Here is a 25,206-nt window from a genome sequence, read left to right on the forward strand (position 1 = left end):
AAAACAAATTCAGTAAGAAGCATCATGGGGATAAAGTGTTTTGCTTGAGTTATGTGGGACTAATAGCAAATTGTTAAGAGCTTTTTGAGTTAAAAGAAGAATCTTAATTCTATTCTGGATTTTACAGGAAGCTAATAAAAACAAGCTATGTTGGAGTGATTTGATCTCTCCTGCTACTTAGGATGTCTGGTCAGAAACGTGGAATTTAGAATGAGGATCAGATTTTTGGACGAACAAGGAAAACAGACAAACTGGCATCAAGATACAGAAATGAAGCTTATTATATACCACTATCACCAGGTGAAGATAATCACACATCGGGGCAGGGAGCAGCAATCAGGCATGAGGACAGAAGTGAAGGAGCCTGAGGGTTTGTTTCCACAGCAACAATTTCAACTGAAAACAAAAACATTCATAGCATTTTTGGTGTCTGTTCATATGACAGTGGTGGTCAGAGGCACTAGAAACACAACTTTCCAGAAACACTCGGGCTCCGTCGCCGTGTTGATGGGCGGAAACACTGCTACTGCACATGTGTACCACATCTGTAGTAAATAGTTCTGCACATGTACGAGTCGATGAACAATAACGTTTCCTCCGTGATGTCATGACTCCCAGTCCAGATTCTCTTGGAACTTGGTACTTTTATTTTGACAGTCACCGTAATAACAGTCCAACTTGGTCGTCTGTTCACTAGAATGTCCGTGTTCTCCCTTGTTAATGTTTTTAGCATTTTGTTCTCTGCTGTGTGTTTGCGTTGTCGTTTCACTCCAAAAACAAGCAACATCACCCACTAGTGGCGTAACATGAAAACTGCATACTTTTAGTGATTCTGCTGTTTCTATGTAAACTGACACCATTTTCAAAGTGTTGCTGTGTAAATGTGAAACTTTTCTGATACAAAACACCAAAAAATTATTTTCAATTGAAACGTTGTGCTAACGAGGCCTGAAACAAGAGACATGTCATTTCTTTCTGCTCCACTGCCAGTTACATTCCCGTTACTCTTGGATTGGAGATGCTTTCTGACGATTTTAATTCAATACTTACATAATAATGAAACTATCAACTTCTTTTTTCATGTGCAGTGTATGGTGAAGTGATTCCATAGAGGAGGAGCATAATAATGAATAAAAAAGCTTTGTGGGTGGAGATAATGGGATGCAGGCCCACAGAGTTTGATAAAGATGTTGCTGTTGCGAGATGCATGGAGAACTTAAGACAATAAATATAACAAATCTCATCATTCTCTGCCTTGATAGCACAATATGAACAACTATACTGAGGAGTCACTTGTACATCAGGTCATTTGAGGTAAAGTTATCGTCATACTTTTCTCATTACACACCAACGTCCTGACTACTTCTGTCTGATGTGGGGTTTCTGATTGTCTTGACATGGATGACAAACTGAATGTTACGTATTTAACTGTCGGCGGGTATATAGAAGTGAACAAATACAAATTTCTGTATTTCTTTCTCACATTGGCAATTTATATACTAATAATCATCAGTAATTCCATCATTGTGTACCTGATCTGGAGGCATCAAAACCTGCATGAGCCCATGTATGTTTTCATAGCAGCACTTTCAGTGAACTCACTGCTGTTCAGTACTGCCATCTACCCAAAGTTTCTCATTGACTTTCTGTCTGACAGACGGATCATCTCTTATCAAGCTTGTCTTTTTCAATATTTTCTATTCTACACACTCGGTGGTGCAGATTTCTTGCTGTTGGCAGCCATGGCTTATGACAGATATGTGTCGATATGTAAACCTCTGCTGTATCCGACTATCATGACAAAGAGAACTGTGACGATTCTGCTTTTTCTGGCTTGGTTTCTGTCGGGCTCTCAGGTTGCAGTCTCAGTTGTAATCAGCAGCAACCAGAAACTCTGTCAGTTCACCATGAAAACAATTTTCTGCAGCAATTCAGTCTTCAAGCTTCACTGTAAGACATCAAGAGCGAACTCAATATATGGCATTATTGTGTTGACAAATATTCTCATACTTCCTGTGCTTTTCATATTTTTCACATACACCAAGATACTGCTAATAACCTACAGAAGCAGTAAAGACGTCAGAAAAAAGGCTGCAGAGACCTGTTTACCTCACGTGCTGGTTTTAATAAGCTTCTCTGTTTTGTGCGTGTACAATATCATAACAGCTCGAGTCGATCTCAATTTTCCAAAAGTTGTGCATTTGATCATGTCTTTCCAAGTAGTCTTGTATAATCCCCTTTTAAATCCCATCATATATGGCGTAAAAATGAAAGAAATTAATCGACACCTCAGGAAGTTGTTCTGCCTTGTCAAGGAAAGTCAATATAATTAAATCAGATTATGTTTGCAGATATTTATTATAAGCTGTTTGAATAATGGACAGCTTTCAACTGATATACTAAGTAATCACTTATTGCCTGCATTTACTTATTCCATGATGATTTTTTTCAAATAATCTGTAAATATAGTCATGAAAATATCGCATGTGTAGATTAAAGGTACAAAATGATCATAAACCTTCGTGATACAGAATGAATAAGTATTTGAGCCTGTGACAAGTAACATTTAATACTGGGGTTACTTTCCACCACGACCAGTATTTCTATCTGAGTGAAACAACTCATCACCGCACTTTAATGACACAATAGGTCTTTTTTTCCCTTCCCACTGGCCAGAAAGCATATATCTTCCAACAAGACCACCCAGAACTCGCTTAACTGAAGAGTTTACATGTTTTCTCTGGGTACAAGAATCGGCTTTGGCTACAACTTCGACGCAGTGGAAGAGACGAACTCTCCTCACACCGAGAAAGTGAACCAGGTCCCAAAACTCACTTCCTGTCATACAGAGCACTCAGTTCAAAGTTGGTCTACGGAGTTACAAATACATTTTTGATAGTCTGGGGTCGTCCGAGGTTGGACCAGACGAAACATGGTCTTTGTCCCAGGTCCCAAAATAACTTTGCTTTCAATTAAGAAAATGAATCATTCACATTTACTTTCCTGTTCTGCTTTAATCTCTGTCTTGGCACTATCTTGTTTATTACCTGTCCCGTTCTCATAGCTTGTAAACTACATTCATGACAATGTTTGTGTTGAAGTAAAATGAAGCACTTTAAGTTAGCTTGTGGCTGAACTGTGTTATGTAAATTATGCTGCTGCACCTTGAATAAATTGTAGTAATTAAATCCCTTTTTCACAGTGTGCTTTTTTTACATGATGTGTCATTCAAAATCAAACTAAACAAACAGTGTTTGTAGTGAAGAATATTATAATAAAGACATTGACTATGTTTCCAAAAAATGTTGTTAAAGAAAAGAGTAGACTTTGTATGCCTTCTTGGCTCATGAAATTAAACTATATTAAATTGTTCAAGGTATGCCTGTCCTGTAAGGAGAGAAAATCAAGTTATGTTAAGTTATGCCAGATTGAGTGGGTTTCCACCTAGTTAGACTTGTTCTAAATACATTGGCTTGGAAAAAAAATTCCATTGGGTTGGTTCAGTGAGTGATAGCCAATGTGATATAAAGTGTCACTCAGAAATGCTGTTTGTCGCTGTTTAACAGACATTGCAGCCCCGTCAACACGGCAATGTTTTCAAATGCAGATAGAAAACCTTTGTAGTGTTTTGAGTGTCTGTTTCCATGACAACAGTGCTTGGAGCCACTGAAATCTCAGTGGAAAAGTAGGAAAACACAACTTTTCTGAGACTGTGGGTGCATCCGAATAGTCCCTGCTATCTCCTTTCTATCTACTTTTCGTTAACCCCGGAAGTGTTTATATGGCGGCCATGACAAGGAATGTTTGAATCCTCAATAAGCTAATAAAAGGAGGCTCAGTGCTTCCTTTATCCTTCCTTTAGCAGAGGAAACACTGATTCATCCTTTACCAAAGAAGACCAGATCATGCTCCCCCACAATTCCTTGCGGAGACAACATTTAAAGGGACCCGCTCATCCCGGCGTTCAGGGAAACTCACAATGACTCAAAGCAGATCATGTTAAGTCGCCAATGCAATAATATAACTGAAGAGCTTTAAATCACCCCGGGTAGCTCAGCTGGTAGAGCATGAGACTCACAATCTCAAGGTAGAGGGTTCGTGTCCCATGCTGGGCATCACTTTCTTGTGGGCTCACCACCTGCAGGAAGCTTCTTAATCGGTGCAATGTGATCTGGGTGACGGTGCTCAGACTGACACCCCCACCACCCGGAAACGGATAAGAGGGAGAAAAAGGATGGATGGAATTTTAAATCATCTAAAACCCAGATTCCAACTATGAATGTTATGCGGATGATGTAAAACGAACACAGTAAAGTAAAGTAAAGCGTATTCTCCGTTTGATTGGTTGTTTATTCTCCTGGCAGCCGTTTCACTTTACTTCCTCGGAGCCTGCAGCCTCTTTCCCTGATTCACATTCAAACCTTGAGATATTTGAGTTTATATCAGCGGTTAGATCCACAGGGGAAACTGGTAGAAATGTGCGTTTTGGAGTCTATTTTTGGAAATTTGTAGTTTTTTCACCACGGCTGACGTCGCTAACCTTCGCCGCCGTCGGATTATTATTATGCCGCTTAGTAGAAGTGAGGTCTGACGGTCACAACAACGTGATCACCTTTCACTAACTCCTTTTGGAAGCCTCCTAACACCATTCCTTAACCCTGTGACGTCATCCACGGGGTTAAGGAAAAGTGTATAGGAAAGGAGAAAGGAGGGACTATTTCGAAGCACCCACTGTCACCGTGTATGCTGAAGTATTAGTATTGGTAAATAAATCTGCACATGCTCAGTAGATGGTGAGGTATATTTTCTTATTTCTCCCTTCTTTTCGTGTTTTCGTCAGCTCGTCTCAGCATATTCCTCGAGAAGTGAATGTCGAGGTACTGCGTGGTATAGGTGGGATTCCATCTGGCATATGGCTTGACCCTCTGTCCACGAGGCTTGTGTATTCTGTTCCCTAATATGGAACTATGCGTTCTGACATTATGGTGTGTTGGAGGGTTGTGTCAGACATGTATAAAATGAGCATACACCTGTTTATCAGAGCGACGCAGCCTGGCTCCGGTGTCCTCCCGCAGCTTTCCGCAGATACAAGCTGTAACCCTGATGCTACTAACCTTGTGAATAAACATGTTTTTATGTGCATGCAAGAAAGCATCCAGCAGAAGTCCTCTTTCCTTCTCTTCATCACTACCTGATTCACAACAATGGACAATCGGAACAACGTTTCCTTCGAGCGTCATGACTCCCAGTCCATGTTCTCCTGGTACTTGGTAGTTTTATTTCGACAGTCACCGTAATAACGATCGAACTTAGTCGTCAGTCCACTAGAATTTCTGTGTTCTCCCATTGCTAATATTTAAAAAGTATTGTTCTATGTTCGTGTGTGTGTGGTTTCATGACAAAAACAAACAGCACCCACTAGTGGCTCAACCTGAAGACTACATTGTTTTCAACATTTCCGTGTAAATGGACACTGTTTTTAAATCATTGCTTTTCTGAAAAGAAATTTCAAAATGTGATGTGTTTTCACTTGAAATGTTGTGTAAATGGGGCCTCAATGTCAATCACTCCAGCTCCTCACTGAAGTGTAGACTCCCTGCAGAACATGCTGGGTATCATTAGAAAAAGCTGGTTCGGGTGTCAAGTTTTAAGTCCAGATCCGTTTTAGCCCCAAGATTTGTAATGATGGTGAGAGATTCACATCGGGTGCTTCATCACCTCTCTGCCCGTAAAGGAGGAACCGCCCAGAGACAGACGTGACAGGCGGAGGAGACACACAGTACTGCAGAGCCTGTGTGTGAGTTTTAGTTTTGATTTAATTTAATAAATAATGGTAATTGGAACCTCTAACTCTGTGCCTCTGTGGGAGAACCCGATGGTGGCGTGCAGCACTGCCACACTGACTCCCCGTTGGGCCGACAGAATGCACCTCCCAAGACCACAGCAGAGGAGGCGTTGGCTCGAGTATTGCAGGACTCCACCCGGCTGCAGCAGGAGCAGGCTGCTCGTGATCAACAGCTAATTTAGGCTCTCCTGCTGCAAAAGGGGAGGCAGGGATGCTTCTGCGGAGAAAGGCGGGGCCTCGATGGGACGGCGTGGAGGCGGTGGCTGAGTCCACGAGGGCGGAAGAGATGGCCCAGACCAGGTGGGCAAAGACGGCCCTGATCGATAGGGCCCCGGCGGCAGCAGCAGCAGCAGCAGCAGCAGCAGCAGCAGCAGCAGCAGCAGCAGTGGAGGTGTGGAGAGGAAGAGCGGGCCCGGTGACCACAGCTTGCCCGATCCCTTCTCCCAGGAGGCCCTGTGGCGGCAGGGTCGCCCCTGTAACCAGCCTCCTTAGTGGGTGCTGCCTCCGAACGTCCCACCCTACCCCCTTGGAGGGGCGGAGTTGGTTAGGCCAGGGTAGGCACGTGGGAAGTGGGGGCCTGGGGGTGCTGCAGCAGCCACAGTGGCCAGAGGGAGATTTTTAAAAAATGTAGCCTAATAAAAATATTTGGCACAATTTATAAATTCCTTATATATATTTTGGGAAATTATTTTGACACATGTAGGCTTTTACGTGTATTTTGGATTTTAATTAAATTATTTTTAGGCCTAATCAACAAAGGTTCACATTCACGGAAATTACTTGTCAACGTCATCAGGCAAGCCAGTGGTCGCGCAGTAAAGAGGTTTACGCTCGGATGCTCAGCAGCAAACTACCAAATTTACAGTGACTGTAAATATACTAGAAACAGAAACTCGGAGGAAATAATATGGCACAAAAATGAATTTCTGATTTTTTCGGAAGACCGCCACCAGTGAAGAAGAACACTGCAACCACGACAACAGAGAGCAGCAGCAGCCAGAGTGAGGAGACTGTCCGCCCGCCTCCGCCCGCAGGTGCACCGGCAGGACCATCCCGCGCACCCGCTCGCGTGATTGGTTCGGACAAGCCCTTCCAGCCCACAAGCAATTTCAAATATCCTGCACGGCGATGTGGTAATGAAACGTTCTTACGTTCTGTGGCGCCGGCTTGGTTTGCTAGATGGCAGTGGCTTCATTATGTGGAAGAGACGGATCTTATTTTGTGTTTTGGTTGCCTGAAAGCAGTCGGAAAAAAACATCATACCTCGAGATAAATTTAAGAAAGACAACCCCTTCGTGAATGCCGGCTTTTCAAATTGGCGTAAAGCCACTGAAAAGTTTAACAAGTATGAAAGATCTGATCTGCACTGCAAGTCCATGCAAAAGTTGGCTGCTTTGAATGACGTCCCCATAGATGCTCACTTATCCAGCACTCATGCCAGAAAACAGACGACTGCTCCACAGCTTCTCTTCAGATTTGTCTAAAAAATATTCACAAATAGATCCACAATTTAGACATGTGTTTTTCATATTTTCACGTGTTTTTCAGATCCTCAAAAATATCCACGATTTTCACGTGTTTCACTGGTATTCACTGCACTGTCACCACAATTACTGCAGCCTTTACTTTTTGCCTTTTGATTTGACAAAAAATACATTTTCATAATGTTAATGTATTTTTATTAGTAACAATGATTTTTGATGACACTTTGATGACACTCTTGATTTATGTGATTCTATATTTTATGAAACACAACTAGAGTAAAAATGGCAAAGGTCCTCAGTGTTTATTATCGAAACCAGAATGTGCACATTGATTAAATACATTTTTACTACTAAGAACCCAATAAAATTATGATTTTTGTTTTGTTTTGCAAAGCCAGGTGTTGTAGTGTGATAAACACAGGGGCACCACAGTCATGAAATTCTTATAATCTTATAATTAAACATGGTAGCACTTATTTGTTGTTACATTCAGTAGCTGATGCATGTTATTTAAAAAATATTGCAAAATGGCTGTCAAAAGCAATTGTGCCATTGTACAATGCTATATGATAGATATTGTGTATATATTTGTGGATCTGTAAAACACATGAAAATCGTGGATGTTTGTGAATATTTTGGTGACAAATCTCTCCCCATATTCAGGATCATCCGACTCCTTGGCAACAAGGGAATTGCCTTCAGGGGCGACACAGCACGCAAAGGAATACTGTATGAATTGATGCTGGAACGCACCTATGATCTCCCTGAAGAAAGAAAGTGGATAGAAGGAAGAGACAACTGGATGTCAGACACTATACAAAATGAAATAATTGAAAAGTTTGCTCATGCTATCCAGAGAGAAATTGTTGCCCGCGCATCACACTGCCGATTTTATGGTCTCACAGCTGACGGTACAACTGACGTTAGCACCACTGAGCTGTTCTCGTGCTGTCTGGAATATGTTGACAGCGGCGGGGGGGGGGGGCTGTGTGGCGGCCACGTGGCGGCCACTAGGACCCAGGCCTCTCACCTAGCAGGACTGTGGGAAGGGGGCGTGGTTTAAGGTTCCCGGGCTTGGGAGAACTGTGCTGTTTGTTGTTTGTTTTTGGCGGTTGTGGAATAAAGAGAACATTCACCTTCAGCTCCGGAGTTTTCTTTACCCTGCCACAATGTATTAGTATTCATTTTTATCTAATATTTTCATTAATTTATTAAATGTAAAATTTAATTAAAACAGTCTTGTTGATTTTCATTTTCACTGGTGAGCAAGATTGTTTTAATTATTGAGTTCCTGTGACATTATTTCCTTGTGAATCAATACATTGTGAGATTCTTAGTGCAAGTAGCCTATGTATGTAGCCGTCATTGATTTATTATCTAGATGGTATATAACTACACACTGTTGCTGCAACACGTCCTGCAATTGTAGTTATAGTTATATTTGATCTTATATGACAAATTTATACAATTTATCGTCTTAGATATTTACCTGTGGGTGGATGAGCCACATAATCGTGGTTTGCAGTAGCAGCTTCAGCCTGGAGAGCTGTGAGAGGACAAGCTGCTGTTTCTGAGCCCTCTGGAAGGCAGACTCCCTCTTAGGTGGTGCAATAAAGTCATTCCAAAAAAAGAGAAGGAAAGAGAGATGGCGCAGCTCCACTTTTAAGGCGACTGATAGTAGATCCGCTGACAAAATCCTCCTGGGTGAACTGCTGACTGCATACAAAAGTACTAGCGATAGCCACCGGATTATAACGCTGAGTGTGAAAAAGGCCTATTGTGATGTAAATATCTGCCAAACCGCCTTTAGATGCAACCGGAGACACAGATTTTTTCCAGATTTCCACTGTGGCTTTTGGTTTTCAGGAATCATCGTTTGTGGTGAGTCGTAGCTGCGTTTATGTGTAAAAGCAAGGCCCAAACACAGAGAAATATTGTATTTTTTTAAAACCCGGGTTTGTGTAAATGTGGCCTCAGGGTCAGCAGACTCAGACTTCAAGGAGAGACTCAGAGATTGTTAAACCTCTTTTCAGGAAAACCCCCAAGGCTTACTAACTTCTGACTCCAGTTATGTCTTTTTGAAGTCACAAGACTTCAGGGTTTACTTGGTTTTTGCAGCACCAACGTTAATGCAAAATGACTTTGTTGGGTTAGTCACCAGATAAAATAAAAGTTTGTACTTGGTTCCAGTTTTCACTGAGTTCCTGCTGAAATCATTAACTCTTCACAGGGCTCATTAAAATATGTGTAAATATGTTACAACCCCAAAGAGGGAGGAAACATTTTAGGACACTGGACACAAGGGCATGAGTTTTTAAACATTTAGTTTATTTTCTTTGATTTCTTTTTACGAGAGCCTCGTCCTCCTGTCCAAAAAAGCAAACAAACAAGGAACAGGGTAAAGTTTAACTGAAAGATGGCGTGACTGCCCGGCCAAACGAAACAAACAGCCCCAACCCTGTACAGGGCCGCTGAACCAGTGCCGACACCGGGCTAAGAAAGAAAACACAAACCCAGACTCGACCCAGAGGGCAAATAAAAAGAGAAAACAGTATGGCCGGTACAGCCACGCCAAAAAGATTCAGCCTCGGCCAGCCAGCCGGCTTCTGGGAAGCTTGGTCCTGGAACTGCACCTGCAGATATCGGGAGCGCGCACAGAACACAGCGCCTCCCAGGAAACGACACGAAGAAATGAATGACCGTGGGAGTGAGCGAGCATGCGAGTGAGCAAGCCCCCGGGCGCGAAGCCCAGCCTATATACTGTATAGGCGGAGCGGAAGTAATTAATTACAAGATAAAAAACCAAGACCTGGATGTGCTCACCACCGCTAATAATTCCAATCTTCTAATAAATAACTAACTTAAGAAAATAACGGGGCCAAATGCCCGTAAGAGGAGCAGAAAAATAAGGGGGGGGACCCCCGTGATGTAACAAAAGTTTAGACAAACACCATTCAATGGCAATCATATAGTGACATTGCTTGCAAAGTGTTGTAAAACTAACGAAAATCACACATATTAAACCATGTGTCGTAGATGTGTTTATTCCTTTTACCTATTTTAAAGTCCATCTCTAATTTTGAACAACTCCTGCTCCACAAAATGTGACTGTTGTATAGTGACTTAGGCCCCATTTACACATTTCAAGTGAAAGTTTGTTGTTTTTGTGTTTCCATTTCAGAAAAGTTTTGCGTTTACACAACGATATATTGAAAACGATGTTCGTTTAAGCAGAAACATCAGTAAGGCTGAAAATGTAGTTTCATATTGAGCCACTAGTGGGTGCAGTTGTTCGTTTTTGTAATAAAACTAGACGCACACATGCACAGAGAACAGTATGCTATAAATATTAACAATGGGAGAACACTGACATTTTTGTGGACAGACGATGACGTTGGATTGTTAATATGGTGACTGCCAACTATAAAACTAGAACAGGCACTCGGTAGAGCGCATACCTTCGCCAAAGCCACATTTGCCGTCATTTGAGCCACCACACCACTTCTTCCATCATTTGTCATGGTCGTTGGAATTGCTTCATGTTGTCACTGTTTGACATTGAAATACACACATTTTACAACTTCCATGTGAACCCCTCAACATTTGACCCCCAACCGACATGAGGGGCACGAGTCTACTTCTATAGTTCTATGTTCTCCACGTCTTCTTCTGCATTTTTGGTTTATTTGGTGAGTCACAGCGGCCCTAACGTCCTGGCATATGTACTACAAGCCCTTAGGCATTGTGTTGAGCCGTGTTCAAAATGAAGTGTAGACGGAATGTTTGATTTGAGCGATTTTGCATTTTGCCAAATAAAGTGACTAACTCAGAGTGGACATCATACGTGTCATGACAAAATGAACACTGTTCTCTGAGAGGGCAAAGCAATTACCAGGATGCAGAGGGTAAGGAATTCCTCAATTATTTCAAAAGTACGCTTTCTACATCCTACAGTAGACGGGGGAAAAACTGATAAGGACTGGACAATATAAAGGAGCTCAAGAATTACTATTACAACAACACGTCATCAGTAGGGTGATAATAACCTATCAAGACGTTCTAAACCCAGCTCACGTTCCCTATTAGTGTGTGAACAATCCAATGCTTGGAAAATTCTGCTTCACAATAATAGCAGCCTTCTTTTGTATACCATAATGCTCTTCTGCATGTGAATTAGAAAAGAATAAATCAGACACTCAAAATGCAACAAATGTTTTCCATTTGCACTCGTGTATGGATGGAGATGGGCAGTGGTCAAAAAAACAAATCTAAGTTTAACCTTTTAAACCCTAAAACATAAAGAGGTAGGCAAACTCATAACGTGGGGCAAAGTCCGGTCCCCTCACCTCCGCCACTGACTGGCTACTGGAGATGGACCTTGGCAAACAGCTGAAGGTGGCAGACATGATCATCATGTCAGAGTCTACCATGCAGTTAATCATTCTGGAATTCACAGCGCCCTGGGAGGAATGCATAGAAGAGGTCAACGAGAGGTAGCGTGCCAAGTACCAGGAGATAATGGACAAGAGCAGGAGCCGAGGCTGAAAACCTGCCGTGAACCTCTGGAAGTGGGCTGCTGTGGATTGGCAGGGTGGTCAGTTCTTACTGAGGAGGCAAAGAGGAGGGCTGTCAGGTCTGCAACTGAAGCCACAGAGAAAACCCCAAGGTGGCTTTGGATCAGGAGGACACTCCTGGGACACTGGATGATCAACCCCGGTCCAGTCACAGAAGGTATCTGCTATTGAAAGACAAGAAACGCCTGATGATGTGTCCCAGCACATCGACAAGATGTATCTTTCACATTACAGGCAGCTCAACAGGAAATGTCCTCTTAGACTGAGCAGATCTATCGTTTTGTAAAGTAGCTCCACACCTGCCTCAAATATGGCCTTCTTCCAGCACTAAGTCACTTTGAATCTTATTATGCATCAAGGAAAACTGATGAGCTTCAATAATCTTTCATGGTCAGTGGAAACTTGGTAACTCCAGCTAATGAGGTAAAGAAACAGTAAACAATAACACCACAGTACTCCTGGGCTTAAAGCATTTGTTTACATTGCTGGCTGTGAAGAGTTTAATGAGACCCATGGAGGGAGAATGAAACCTATAAAACCTGACGGACAATGAGAAAGACCAGAGTGTGAATTTGTAGGTAAAGAAGAAACACAAGTTGTATCTTTTTGCAAAGGTCACGTCAATCCAAACAACCACTTTCTATGGATTGGTTAAACAGTGAGCCGAATGTAACTTATATAACTTTGGTTGGGCATGTAGAATTGCTGAAATACAGATATTTGTATTTTGTGATCATTTGTGTCATATATACTCTGACATTATTCTGTAATTTCACCATCATCTTCCTTATCATGACTCACCAAAGCCTCCATGAGCCAATGTACATTTTCATTGCGGCTTTATTACTGAACTCTGTTCTTTTCAGCACGGTGATCTACCCAAAGCTTTTAGTCGACTTTCTATCTGAGCAGCAGGTCATATCTGTTTGGCAATGTATTCTTCAGAGTATGCTATATTACTCACTGGAAGGTTCTGAGTTTTTACTATTGGCAGTCATGGCATTTGACAGGTACGTGTCTATATGTAAACCTCTGCAATATCCTATGATCATGAGAAGACTTACTGTCAGCATTTTGCTGGTTTTAGCTTGGCTGGTGCCTGCTTGTCATCTATTACCGTCACTTTTTTGGATTGTCACTATAAAACTCTGCAGACTGAGCTTGAAGGGGATTTTTTGCAATAATGCTTTTTCAAGGCTTTTTTGCCTAAGGCCGCAAACCACTTATGCGCTTTATGGGACCTTCCTTCTACTTAATAATACATTCATCCCGCTCTTCTTCATACTGTTCACTTACACCAAGATACTGGTGGTGTTGTATAAAAGCTGCAGGGAGGTCAGGATTAAGGCGGCACAAACATGCCTGCCCCACCTGTTAGTTCTGATCCACTTGTCATGTTTCTGTTCATACGATATCATCGTAGCTCGTCTCAAGGCCGACTTACCCAGAACCGTTCATTTTGTCATGACTTTACAAGTGGTTATGTACCACCCGCTCTTCAACCCGGTCATATACGGACTGAAAATGAAGGAAATCTACAAACACCTCATGAAGCTGTTCTGTCGAAGGAATTTGAACCGATGTATCAAAAGTTCGAGTCAATATCCTGGAAGAAAGCCGCACTTTTGATATTGAGAATATTTTCTTTTGATGATGTTCTTCAGTTGACTTCTTTCCCTGTGAACTGCACAGTTTTGGGATTAGATTTCTATCAAATTGTGTGATAAATTGAGAGTGTGTGTGTGCAGATGCAGAATAACTTTTACATGTTTTATGCTTGTTTATCTGCTTATACTATGTGAAATATACAGTGTCTCAGCATTGCCTGGTCTTTGTCCTGAAGCTGCTTGCAGGTTTTAGATCAGACCTGAGCGTAGTGACAGATTCCTTACTGGACTTTTTGAGGACAATGATGACAATTTAATCATCAGATTGAGGTGTGCTGAATCAAAAAGCTATCTGAAATATGCAGAACAGGCGTGAACACCCTGGACATTATTAGTAGGTATTATAAGTATGAACTTTTTTTATTTGCTGTAAACGTTTGAGACGAAGTCAAATTTTCAATTATATATATATATACTTTCAGATTTCAATCAATGTAATGACACGAAAGTAAGAATGTGTATGTTTTGTGATTTAGTTTTATTTGTATTGTTACATTTTGAATCCTCCTGAAGCCGATGTCCTGGTAATGAGAGTTACATAAATAAAAGTTTGTGATTGTTTCAAATTAAAGTCCAAAATAATTATCATTGATCGCTTTAAAACCTCCTTATAAATCGTGCAATAAATATAAAAACAAAATAAATGCTGGTCTTCCAATCAGGTGACATACTTATTAATAATGCCAAACATTATTAGTAAGCAAGGTTTAAGGTTTGAACAAGGTTTAAATATAATTGAGTGTTACAGTGTGTGTGTGTGTGTGTGTGTGTGTGTGTGTGTGTGTGTGTGTGTGTGTGTCTGTGTCTGTGTGTCTGTGTATATAAAGTTTATATACAATCACAATTTTTATAGTCCAACTCTCTTCTCGAAAACACAATCTAAGTTTGCTCAATCCAAATTAATTTGAAGACGTATGTGACAATCGTGTGTTTCTTTGTTCTATTATCGCAACAATTATTAAGAAAAGTTAAGCAAATTCTCTTGTGGATAAATAATCTGTCCAACTACATTTTTATCACTATGCCTCATCTGATACTGATCTTAGTACAGTAAAGCTGACCAGGGCTTCATGGTGCGTTCAAGACACCTCAGTTCCTTTTTGCGTTCTTGTAGTCATTTGTTGAAATCCTCACAGCTGTCATTACTGCTTTGCTCTTTTACTACATATTATTGTTCTACATGCCTCCAGGGAATTTTTTTAATGTAGCATCTTTTTTGACAATGACACATTTAAATCACACCCAATTCCTGTACAGGCAGAGCTTCAGAATTTCATCTAAAAAATCTAATTATTTTCATCAAACTCCACCAGATTCTTGTTCTACACGCCACCGGGTACCTCTGAGTCAATTTTTTAAGTATTTCCACTTTAGCATTTTTTTTTTACAATTACACATTTGAAGCCCACCCAATACATGCAGGGAAGCATGGCTCTGTTGGTAGAGTGGTTGTCTCCCAATTTGAAGATTGCAGGTTCGATTCCCCATCTCTTTGTGCTGGAGTGTCCTTCAGCAAGACACTGAACCCCAAACTGCCTGTGTGTATGCAGTGTGATAGTGAGCAGTTGGTGCTGGTGGTCAGGGCAGCTGAGGCTAAATACGTAGTTCACCACCATCCAGTATGGAGTGAATGAATAAAGCAAAGTGTCCTTGAGAGTCCGAGGGGAAAAAGTGCTGTATAAAACCCATGCATTAATATTACACACTGTGTAATTGTGGATAAATGTTGCAGTGGATCTACTTGATAATTGACACAGAGGCACCTGGGGGCATGTCGAACAATATAACGCAGTAAAAGAGCAAGAGAGTAATGACAGTTGTATGTATTTCAACAAATGAATTTTTTTTTTTTTAAAGGAACTGATGTGTCTTGAACGCACCATGAAGCCTCTGTCGTTTTCATGTATGTTTCACTGGGCATCATTTTACAAAGCTGTCTATCGGGTAAGTCTCCCACAGACTCGTTAAATACTCCTACTCCTTAGACACACCGATAAAAACTTGTTACCTGCGGCAAAGACACCTATGTCAGTCAGTCACCTGTATAAAAGACAACTGTCCATGCAATTAATCAGACTCCAACCTCTCCACCATGGGCAAGACCAAAGAGTTCTCTAAGGACATCAGGGACCAGATTGTAGACCTGCACAAGGCTGGATTGGGCTACAAGACTATAAGCAAGAAGCTGGGTGAGAAGGAGACTACTGTTGGTGCAATCATTCGAAAATGGAAGAAATACAAAATGACCACCAATCAACCTCGTTCTGGGCTCCACATAAGATCTCATCTCGAGGGGGTATCACTGATCATGAGGAAGGTGAGAAATCTGCCAAGAACTACACGGGAGGAGCTTGCTAATGATGTCATGGCAGCTGGGACCACAGTCACCAAGAAAACCATTGGTAACACACTACGCCGCAATGGAGTAAATAAAATACTGACTGTGACCCCAAGAACACCGTCCCCACCGTCAAGCATGGAGGTGGAAACATCATGCTTCTGGGGTGTTTCTCTACAAAGGGGACAGGACGACTTCACCTCATTGATGGAAAGATGGACGGGGCCATGTACCGTGAAATCCTGGGTGACAACCTTCTTCCCTCCGCCAGGGCGCTGAGTATGGGTCTTCCAGCACGACAATGACCCAAAACATGCGGCCAAGGCAACAAAGGAGTGGCTCAAAAAGAAGCATATTAAGGTAATGGAGTAGCCGAGCCAGTCTCCGGACCTTAATCCCATAGAAAATCTGTGGAGGGAGCTGAAGCTCAGAGTTGCTAAGCGACAGCCTGGAAACCTCAAGGATTTGGAGATGATTTGCAGAGAAGGGTGGACCAAGGTTCCTCTTGATATGTCCTCAAACCTGGTAATCAACTACAAGAAACGTCTGGCCTCTGTGCTGGTCAACAAGTGTTTTGCCACCAAGTACTTAGCCATGTTTTGCCAGGGGATCAAATACTTTTTTCACTCCGTAAAATGCAAATCAATTTATATGTTTTATATAATGTGGTTTTCTGAATTTTCTTTTTGATATTCTGTCTCTCATTGTTAAAAGGAACCTACCTTTAAAATCATAGACTGTTCACTTCTATGTCAGTGAGCAAACTAACAAAATTAGTGAGGGATCAAATAATTATTTCCTCCAATGTATATATATATATATATATACTGTATATATCGTAAAAAAATCACCTTGCCAAAAATGGCACTTACTGGCTTGGGGCAAAAGAGGCAGGTGCTCCAGCACAGAGAGCTTAAAGTAAATACTTGTTAGCAAACCACGAGCAAAGTTTTCACAATCGCACAGTGTGTGAAATGCTTAATGGAGGTTGCGAACACTCACGTGGTTTGTTGATCACATAATTGTACCCATCCGGGACAAGAGATGCCAGTGGGAAAAAACCAAGATGGCGATGTTGCGGGCGCCGCCATATTTGTTTCTCGGTCACCGCCATCTTGAAATGGTGCTATGCGGAAGCATGGACGGAAATGACGCACCGGAAGTGACGTATATAGAAGCCGACATACAGGAAGTCACGTAAATACCAAACATGCAGGAAGTCACGTAGACGACACGCACATGCAGGAAGTGACATGGTGGGACCCACTGGCCGTAAATGAAATGATGTTCAAACGCACATTTGTTGTTTCGTCTTTGTTTCTTCACACGTGTACTCGAAGCTCAACAGAGTAAAGGATTGTCTTCTGTTAAGGTAAACAATTGCTTTCTTGTCTATGCAGAAAATATCAGCCTGCACTAATAAGAATGAAATGGTAGCTGTAGTTCTATCAGTATTAATGAGAGTAGGAATAGTTTTATAGTTATGTTAGGAGCAATGCATGTGAGATCAGCTCAAAGTTTATGTTGCTCTTTCTATCTTTGTTCCATGTGTTGGTTTATTAAAAACCTGTAATTTTTTGCCACAAAAAAAATTATGTTAGAGTATTGCTTTGTCTCCAGCCATTGGTTCATAATGTGTGTGTGTGTGTGTGTGTGTGTGTGTGTGTGTGTGTGTGTGTGTGTGTGTGTGTGTGTGTGTGTGTGTGTGTGTGTGTGTGTGTGTGTGTGTGTGTGTGTGTGTGTGTGTGTGTGTGTGTGTGTAGGATTCAGATAACTATAAAATTGTTCTTTTCTCCTTTTCATCCATTCATATGAAGTTTTTTTTTGTCTATTTCTTTATTTATAAGACATAAAGAATTTTTTATTATTTTTTAATTACGTGAACACGTCTTTTGTTTTGCAGGATTTTATATCCACATGTTGACATTCTGGAATGGGTGGAGAATGGGTGGAGTGCACAGTTTGCAGAGGCTGGCTGCATGTCGATTGTGCTGGAAAATCCACAAATGTTCCCAAAGCATCATTCAGCTGTGGATGCAACCCCCAAAAAGAGAGCACAGGTACTACAATAGTTGGTTCAGTAGTTCAATAGATGCATGTGGTATGGCAGAAATGACTGAAACACCTGGCTTACCCATTTAGCTTCACTTTTTTGTGTTGAATAGAACAGTTGTTTGATGATCACCTTGTGAAAGCAAAATGTCAGCTGATTCAACAGTTGGCTGATTCCTTTTGTTAAATGACAGGAACAAATAAACTCCAGTAGTTTTGACTTTAATAGTGTAAATGTCACAGTTGGTGCTGCTTTTTATCTCATTTTAACTCATTTTTATCTGCAGGATGATTGAGGTGTAGAAGGGGGGTGATCCTGACTGTATTCTCCAGAGAGCAGATCAAGGTGAGTGAAACTAACTCTGCTGTTAGTGGTTCTATTCTCTAGTGCTGCTATATGTTCTCTCTTTGCTCTTTGTCTTCAGATCTTACATGATGATCTCATGGAGTCGAGGGTCTGTTCAGACAGAATAAACCTCTGGAAGATGCCGTCTCATCACTTTCCCTGAAGCAGCAGCTCAAACTGAGGATGTTTCCTTTCAGTGACCAGCAGGTAAGAAAACATCTCATCAATCAACTTTGAGAGTTTTTACATAACATAAGTTTGATTTCTTTACTTTTATCCCTCTGTATTGCAGCAGATGTTGGAGATGCTGAAGGAGATGGAGGAAGTTACAGGAATCCAGAAGGAGGACCAGAGACTCGTCCGTTACGTTTTGATGTTTTGCTCCCTGAAGTAAGATGATCAATGGAATGGAGGACATCATAGAAGTAGAGTACTCAATACTGTGAGTCTTTGTAAACCTCTCTACCGGCACCTTGTCAATGTTTTTCAGATCCTCATCAACATCCTGATGGCCAAAGGTCCTACAAGGCTTGAGGCAGAGGTCATCATAGCCAGAGGGAGAAAGTTCTAACATGCTCTCACAGGGGAACCAACCGGACATGATGAACAAGAGAGTCTGAAGGCATCCGGTGATGTAGTAGTAATCCTATATCTTCCTACTACATCCGGTGATGTAGTAGTAATCCTATATCTTCCTGTGTTCACCTGATAGTAGAGTGAAGCTGCACTGCTGTCGCTCATCACCATCTTATCTAATGGAATCTTTACATTTACATTTGCATAATGTCTCTAAAATCAAGAATATATTGATAGAGTGACACTGAGAAGCTAATCCATGCATTTACTTCCAGAGTAACTATTGTAACTCCCTGTTAGGTATTAGTGAAGGTTTTCTTATAACCATATATATTATCCTACTTCCGTGGAGAGGTCAATTTATTTAGTTTGTTATATATATATATATATAAAGTAATATTTTAATAATAATAGTAAATTAATCTCTATATCCCCTTGTTTGTTTTCTTGAGGGATTATCTCAGTATTTATTTATTATTTTTGTAGGATTCGTTAAAGCCCGCCTCTCCGCCTATAAATAGGCGGGGTCTAAAGCGTTCGGGGCTGCCCTCTATCGATGAATCCCGTACTGACACGCAGCCCGGCGGCTTCTCTACTTCGACCTCTCCCATTCGTACCCGCAGTCAGGCGGCTTCCTTCTCCGGCGTTTCCGCCTTCGTTGTATGTTTGGTGTTAGCACAGATCCTTTTTCCCTGGTGGGATCGGTGGTCCTGTTTTCGTTTTTTGTTTGTCCTGCAACAGTAGGTTGGGGTTTTTGTTTGTTAGATTGGGTGTTGGTACCGGCTCCGACGGCCCTGTACAGGGTTGGCCCGGTACCGCACCTGTTTGTTTGTTTGTGCCAGCCCACCAGGTACTTGTTCTTTTGGATATTTTGGTAGTTTAGGACACAGGGTGGTTTTGGGTTTTGGCGGGGTCTAGTTTGTACATAACCCGCTTGTTTTTCAGGTTCAACGTTTTTTTTAATTAAAAACCCACGAGTGAATTAAAAGAAAATTAAATAAAAATTGTAAAAATCCAACTGTTTCCCAGTGTCCTTCCAGATATGTTCCGTCCCTCCTCGGGGTGTAACATATTTATGGGGGCTCGTTCTAATTAAAATTCTGGCACGTAGTCATTTGTCGCCCTGTAGTTACCTTTGTGTTTTGGCCCTTCGTTTTGTGGGTGAAATTAGCTGGTAACTTTCGTATTAAGGGGTGTTTCGTTTGGACTTCGTTTTGGATATTTTTTGGTGTTATTTTGAGTGAGATGAGAGACTAGTCAGGACTTTTGTGAAGTTTATTCTGACTTTTGTGTGTGTGTGCAATAGCCTGTGGTGCTTGAGGTGGCTGCACATGTTGAGCGATCATGTCTCTTAAACTGAGTCTGGAAGAGTTTGTAAAAACACCGAGCATTGAAGTGATTGACAGGTGTACGAGAGAGCAGTTAATAATGCTTGCGGATCATTATAAAGTAGCCGTTTCGAAACAAGGTAAGAAGGAGGTTGTAAAATCTGAGCTGCTTGAGGCACTTGTTGAGAAGGGAATCTTGCCGATGTCGGAATTCCCAGCAAAAAGTCCTCGTTTGTCCTCCAGTGAGGACTCTGTCCGTTTGAAGGAGCTGGAAGTGGAGCTCCAACGATTGTCTTTGGAGAAAGTGAAAGTTGAGCAAGAGGCTCAAATTCGCCTGCGTGAGCTTGAATTGGCCATGCAGCAGCAGCAGCAACATAAGGTAATCACGTTTGATGTGACTAGAAATATTCGTCTTGTTCCACAATTCAATGAAAAAGATGTGGACAAATATTTTACTCTTTTTGAGAGAGTGGCCGAGTCTCTTAAATGGCCTAGAGATGCGTGGACAGTTTTGTTGCAGTGTTCACTGGTTGGAAAGGCACAGGAAGCGTATGCGTCATTGTCTGCTACGGATAGCCTCGATTTTGAGAAAGTTAAAGCTGCGGTTCTTCGTGCTTATGAACTTGTCCCGGAGGCCTATCGGCAGAAATTTAGGAGGCTGAGAAAACAGTACAATCAGTCTTATGTGGACTTTGTAAGGGAGAAAGAAGTGCTCTTCGATCGGTGGTGTGCGTCTCAAAAGATCACTGATTTCAACCAGCTTAAACAGCTAATATTAATGGAGGATTTCAAAAATTGTCTCCCAGAAAAAGTCACTACATATTTAAATGAGAGTAAAGTTACTGAGGTGAATAAGGCGGCTGTGTTGGCGGAAGAATATGTACTGACGCACAAGTCGGGATTTACAGAGCGCCCCGTTGCATTCAACACTTTTGGCCGAGTTACTGGTAATGGCAAGGAAGGTAAAAATGTGTGTGAGGCGTTGGAACCTGTCCCGAGCTCGTTATCCAGTGCAGACGTTAAATCCGATGCAGTTGGGGGTAAGAACAAAGAAGACGTGACCTGCTTCTATTGTAGGAAAAAAGGGCACGTCATTTCTGGTTGTCCTGTGCTGAAAAAGAAAAATGCAAGGCCAGTGGCTCTGATCAAGACTGTGTGTCAAGTTGAGCAGTCACTTCCGAGTCAAAAAGCCTGTGATTACGCGGAATTCAAGCCATTTGTCATGGACGGACACCGACACAAACCCGTCCATGACAAACCCGTCCATTTGTCATGGACGGGTTTGTGTCGGTGTCCGGTGAATGTAAACTCCCTGTCAAAATCCTGCGCGATACGGCGGCCTCTCAGTCTTTTATTCTGGAGGGTGTTTTGCCGCTGAACAATGACACTGCGGTTGGTGCGGTGGTCCCTGTGCGTAGTTTCAATATGCAGGACATTGGCGTTCCTCTGCATAAAATCATCATTCAGTCAGACCTGTGGTCGGGAGACGCTGTGGTGGGCGTGCGCCCTGATTTCCCGATAAATGGCGTGTCCGTGATCATGGGGAATGATTTAGCAGGAGGCAGAGTGCTTGTTACGCCTGAAGTCACACCTGTCCCTATTGTGTCCAACTGTCCTGACGAGCTGGCACGGGAATATCCACATGTTTTTACATCTTGCGCCGTTACGCGCGCAGCTGCGCAACGTCAGATGGAGCAGGAAAAAGAAGACATTGATTTGAGTGACAGTTTCATGCGTGACTTTGAAGCCGACATTGTTCAAGACGCAGAGCCTATATTGCCTACACAGGGCAATGTGAAGTGTGAAAAATCTGTGCCTGATTCGAGTAATCTGTCGCTGTCCAGGCAGCAGTTGATTGCTGATCAGAAAACAGATGGAAGTTTGGCACGTCTGTTTGAAGTCGCAGTGACCAGTAACTTGAAGGAATCCATGTCTCAGGGTTACTTCGTAAAAGAGGGTTTATTGATGCGTAAATGGACGCCGCTGAATGTCTCTCCACTTGAAGAGTGGAGCGTGGTTACGCAGATTGTTGTTCCCACTTCGTATCGGGCTGAGATATTAAAACTGGCCCATGACAATCCGCTCTCTGGTCATCTTGGCATTAGAAAAACTTATGATCGCGTTCTACGTCACTTCTTCTGGCCCGGGTTGAAAGGTGATGTTGCGCGTTATTGCCGGGCGTGTCATTGGTGCCAAATCTCTGGGAAACCGAATCAAGTGATTCCTCCAGCGCCCCTGTATCCAATTCCAGCAGTTGGTGAACCATTTGAGCGCGTGCTGGTTGACTGTGTGGGTCCGCTGCCTCGTACTAAGGCTGGGAATAAATTTCTAGTCACGGTTATGTGCGCAAACACCCGTTTTCCAGAGGTCTTTCCAGTGCGTAAAATCACCACTCCAGTTGTAGTAAAAGCATTAACAAAGTTCTTTTCCTTGTTCGGGTTCCCACGCGTGTTGCAGTCTGATCAGGGCTCAAACTTTATGTCTAAAATATTTGCCCAGGTCCTGAAGCAACTCGACATACAACACTGTTATTCAAGTGCGTTTCATCCCGAGAGTCAAGGTGCGTTAGAACGTTTCCACCAAACGCTAAAAACTATGCTTCGCACTTACTGTCTGGAGTTTGAAAATGACTGGGATGAGGGGGTACATTTGCAGATGTTCGCCATACGTGAAGTGGTACAGGAGTCACTTGGTTTTAGTCCAGCAGAGTTGGTTTTCGCACACACTGTTCGTGGTCCTTTAACGCTGCTGAAGGAAAAGTGGCTCGGTGCGGAAACTAAAACGAATCTCTTGGACTATGTCAGTCGGTTTAGACACAGACTGCGCCGTGCATGTGAAATTGCCAGGGAAAATCTTAAAGATGCGCAGGCCCGCATGAAGTCTCTTTTTGACAAACATGCAAAAATGAGGGAATTCAAACCGGGTGAAAAGGTATTGGTGCTACTGCCAATTCCTGGTTCGAGTTTACAGGCGCGATACAATGGTCCTTACCTTGTGAAACGCAAAGTAGGTGACAGGGACTATGTAATCTCCACCCCAGAACGTCGCCGTATAACGCGGTTGTGTCACGTCAATATGTTGAAGCCGTATTTCGAGCGTGTTAAGTCCGTGGGGTCCCAGTCAGAAAATGGTGCCGCACCTGTGGAGCTGTCCGCTGCCGGTGGTGCTGAACGCGCTGAAGTTTGTGTCAGTTTGGTGACAGATGACCAAGAGCGGTCCGTTTCCGCACATCCGGAGGAGGATCACGGCTCCGTGGCGTTGACTCAGGGGAGGTTTGCCAACTCAGTGGCGTTGAAAAATTTGCCGAGGTTGTTTTCCCATCTGTGTGAGTCGGAGCAGTGTGATCTGGTCGAATTAGTCCGGACATATGATTCGCTGTTTGGGGATGTTCCTTCCCAGACGCACGTGCTCTACCACGATATTGACGTGGGGGACGCTAAACCCATAAAACAGCATCCCTACAGCGTCAATCCGGAAAAACGCGCTCGTTTAAAAAAAACAGGTTGATTACATGGTGCTACATGGCATAGCCGAGAATAGTAGCAGTGCATGGAGTTCGCCATGTCTGTTAACATTGAAAGCCAACGGAGATGACCGGTTTTGTACAGACTTTAGGAAGGTAAATGGGGTGACTAAACCGGATTGTTATCCGCTTCCTCGGATGGATGATTGCGTAGATCATGTGGGCGCAGCAGAGTACGTCAGTAAGCTTGACTTGTTAAAGGGCTACTGGCAGGTCTGTTTAACAGAGCGCGCCAAAGAAATATCTGCGTTTGTCACACCCGATGACTTCCTTCAGTACAATGTGATGGCTTTTGGCATGTGCAACGCGCCAGCTACTTTTCAAAGGCTTATGAATGTCGTGTTATCTGGTTTGCCTTTCTGTGAAGCCTACCTGGATGATGTAGTGATCTGCTCGTCATCTTGGGTGGAGCATTTGGAGCATTTGGGCAGAGTCTTCCAGCGGCTGCGCGAGGCCAACCTGACTGTGAACCTCTCGAAGTGTGAGTTTGGCAAGGCGACTGTCACTTACTTGGGGAAACAAGTGGGGGGAGGTCAGGTGCGACCGGTTCAGGCGAAGGTTGAGGCGATTTCAGCAATTCCGCCGCCTACTAACCGTACGGAGCTCCGCCGTTACTTAGCTATGATCGGTTATTACCGTGGGTTCTGCAAGAACTTTTCAGCGGTGGCGGCTCCTTTAACTGACCTTCTCAGCCCAAAAGTTAACTTCTGCTGGACTCAGGCCTGTCAATATGCCTTTGACCAGACCAAGATGCTGCTTGTTACCGCCCCTGTGCTTGCTGCACCTTGTTTTGACAGGCCGTTCAAGGTTGCTGTGGACGCATGTGACTCGGGCGTGGGTGCCGTGCTCCTGCAGGATGACTGTGATGGCGTCGAGCATCCTGTTTCGTTCTTTTCGAAGAAGATGGATCGGCACCAGCGGTGGTATTCCACCATTGAGAAAGAAGCGCTGGCTTTGATCATGGCCTTGGAACATTTTGAGGTTTACGTCGGAGGTTCAAGTGTACCTGTGGTCATTTACACGGACCACAATCCTCTGGTGTTTCTTGATCGGATGCGTAATAAGAACCGAAGGCTTATGAATTGGTCATTGCGCTTACAGCAATTTAATCTGGTGATCACGCACATTCGCGGGCGTGACAATGTCCTCGCCGACGCCCTTTCACGTCTGTAAGAGGTTAAGCGAGGGCGCTGAATAAATTGAATGTGACCGTTTTTTCTGTGTATGACGGCCAATATTCATACTTATTCAGTGACACTGGGTGGGGGTGTTAGGTATTAGTGAAGGTTTTCTTATAACCATATATATTATCCTACTTCCGTGGAGAGGTCAATTTATTTAGTTTGTTATATATATATATATATATATATATATAAAGTAATATTTTAATAATAATAGTAAATTAATCTCTATATCCCCTTGTTTGTTTTCTTGAGGGATTATCTCAGTATTTATTTATTATTTTTGTAGGAT

General features: G+C 42.6%; 1 protein-coding gene across 1 annotated transcript; it reads left to right on the plus strand.

Moving 5' to 3' along the window:
• Nucleotides 1-1,397: 1,397 nt before the first annotated feature.
• On the plus strand, nt 1,398-24,906 carry LOC308118649 (olfactory receptor 2AT4-like; the record flags this gene model as incomplete). Its single annotated transcript, XM_080478157.1, has 6 exons — nt 1,398-1,716; nt 12,874-13,485; nt 15,646-15,759; nt 24,101-24,270; nt 24,589-24,735; nt 24,835-24,906. The coding sequence occupies 6 exons, from the start codon at nt 1,398-1,400 to the stop codon at nt 24,904-24,906; spliced, it is 1,434 nt and encodes a 477-aa protein (XP_080334283.1).
• Nucleotides 24,907-25,206: the final 300 nt, after the last annotated feature.

This window comes from Lipophrys pholis (genome assembly GCF_963383615.2).
Source record: "Lipophrys pholis genome assembly, chromosome: 13".
In the NCBI taxonomy this organism is placed as follows: Eukaryota; Metazoa; Chordata; class Actinopteri; order Blenniiformes; family Blenniidae; genus Lipophrys; species Lipophrys pholis.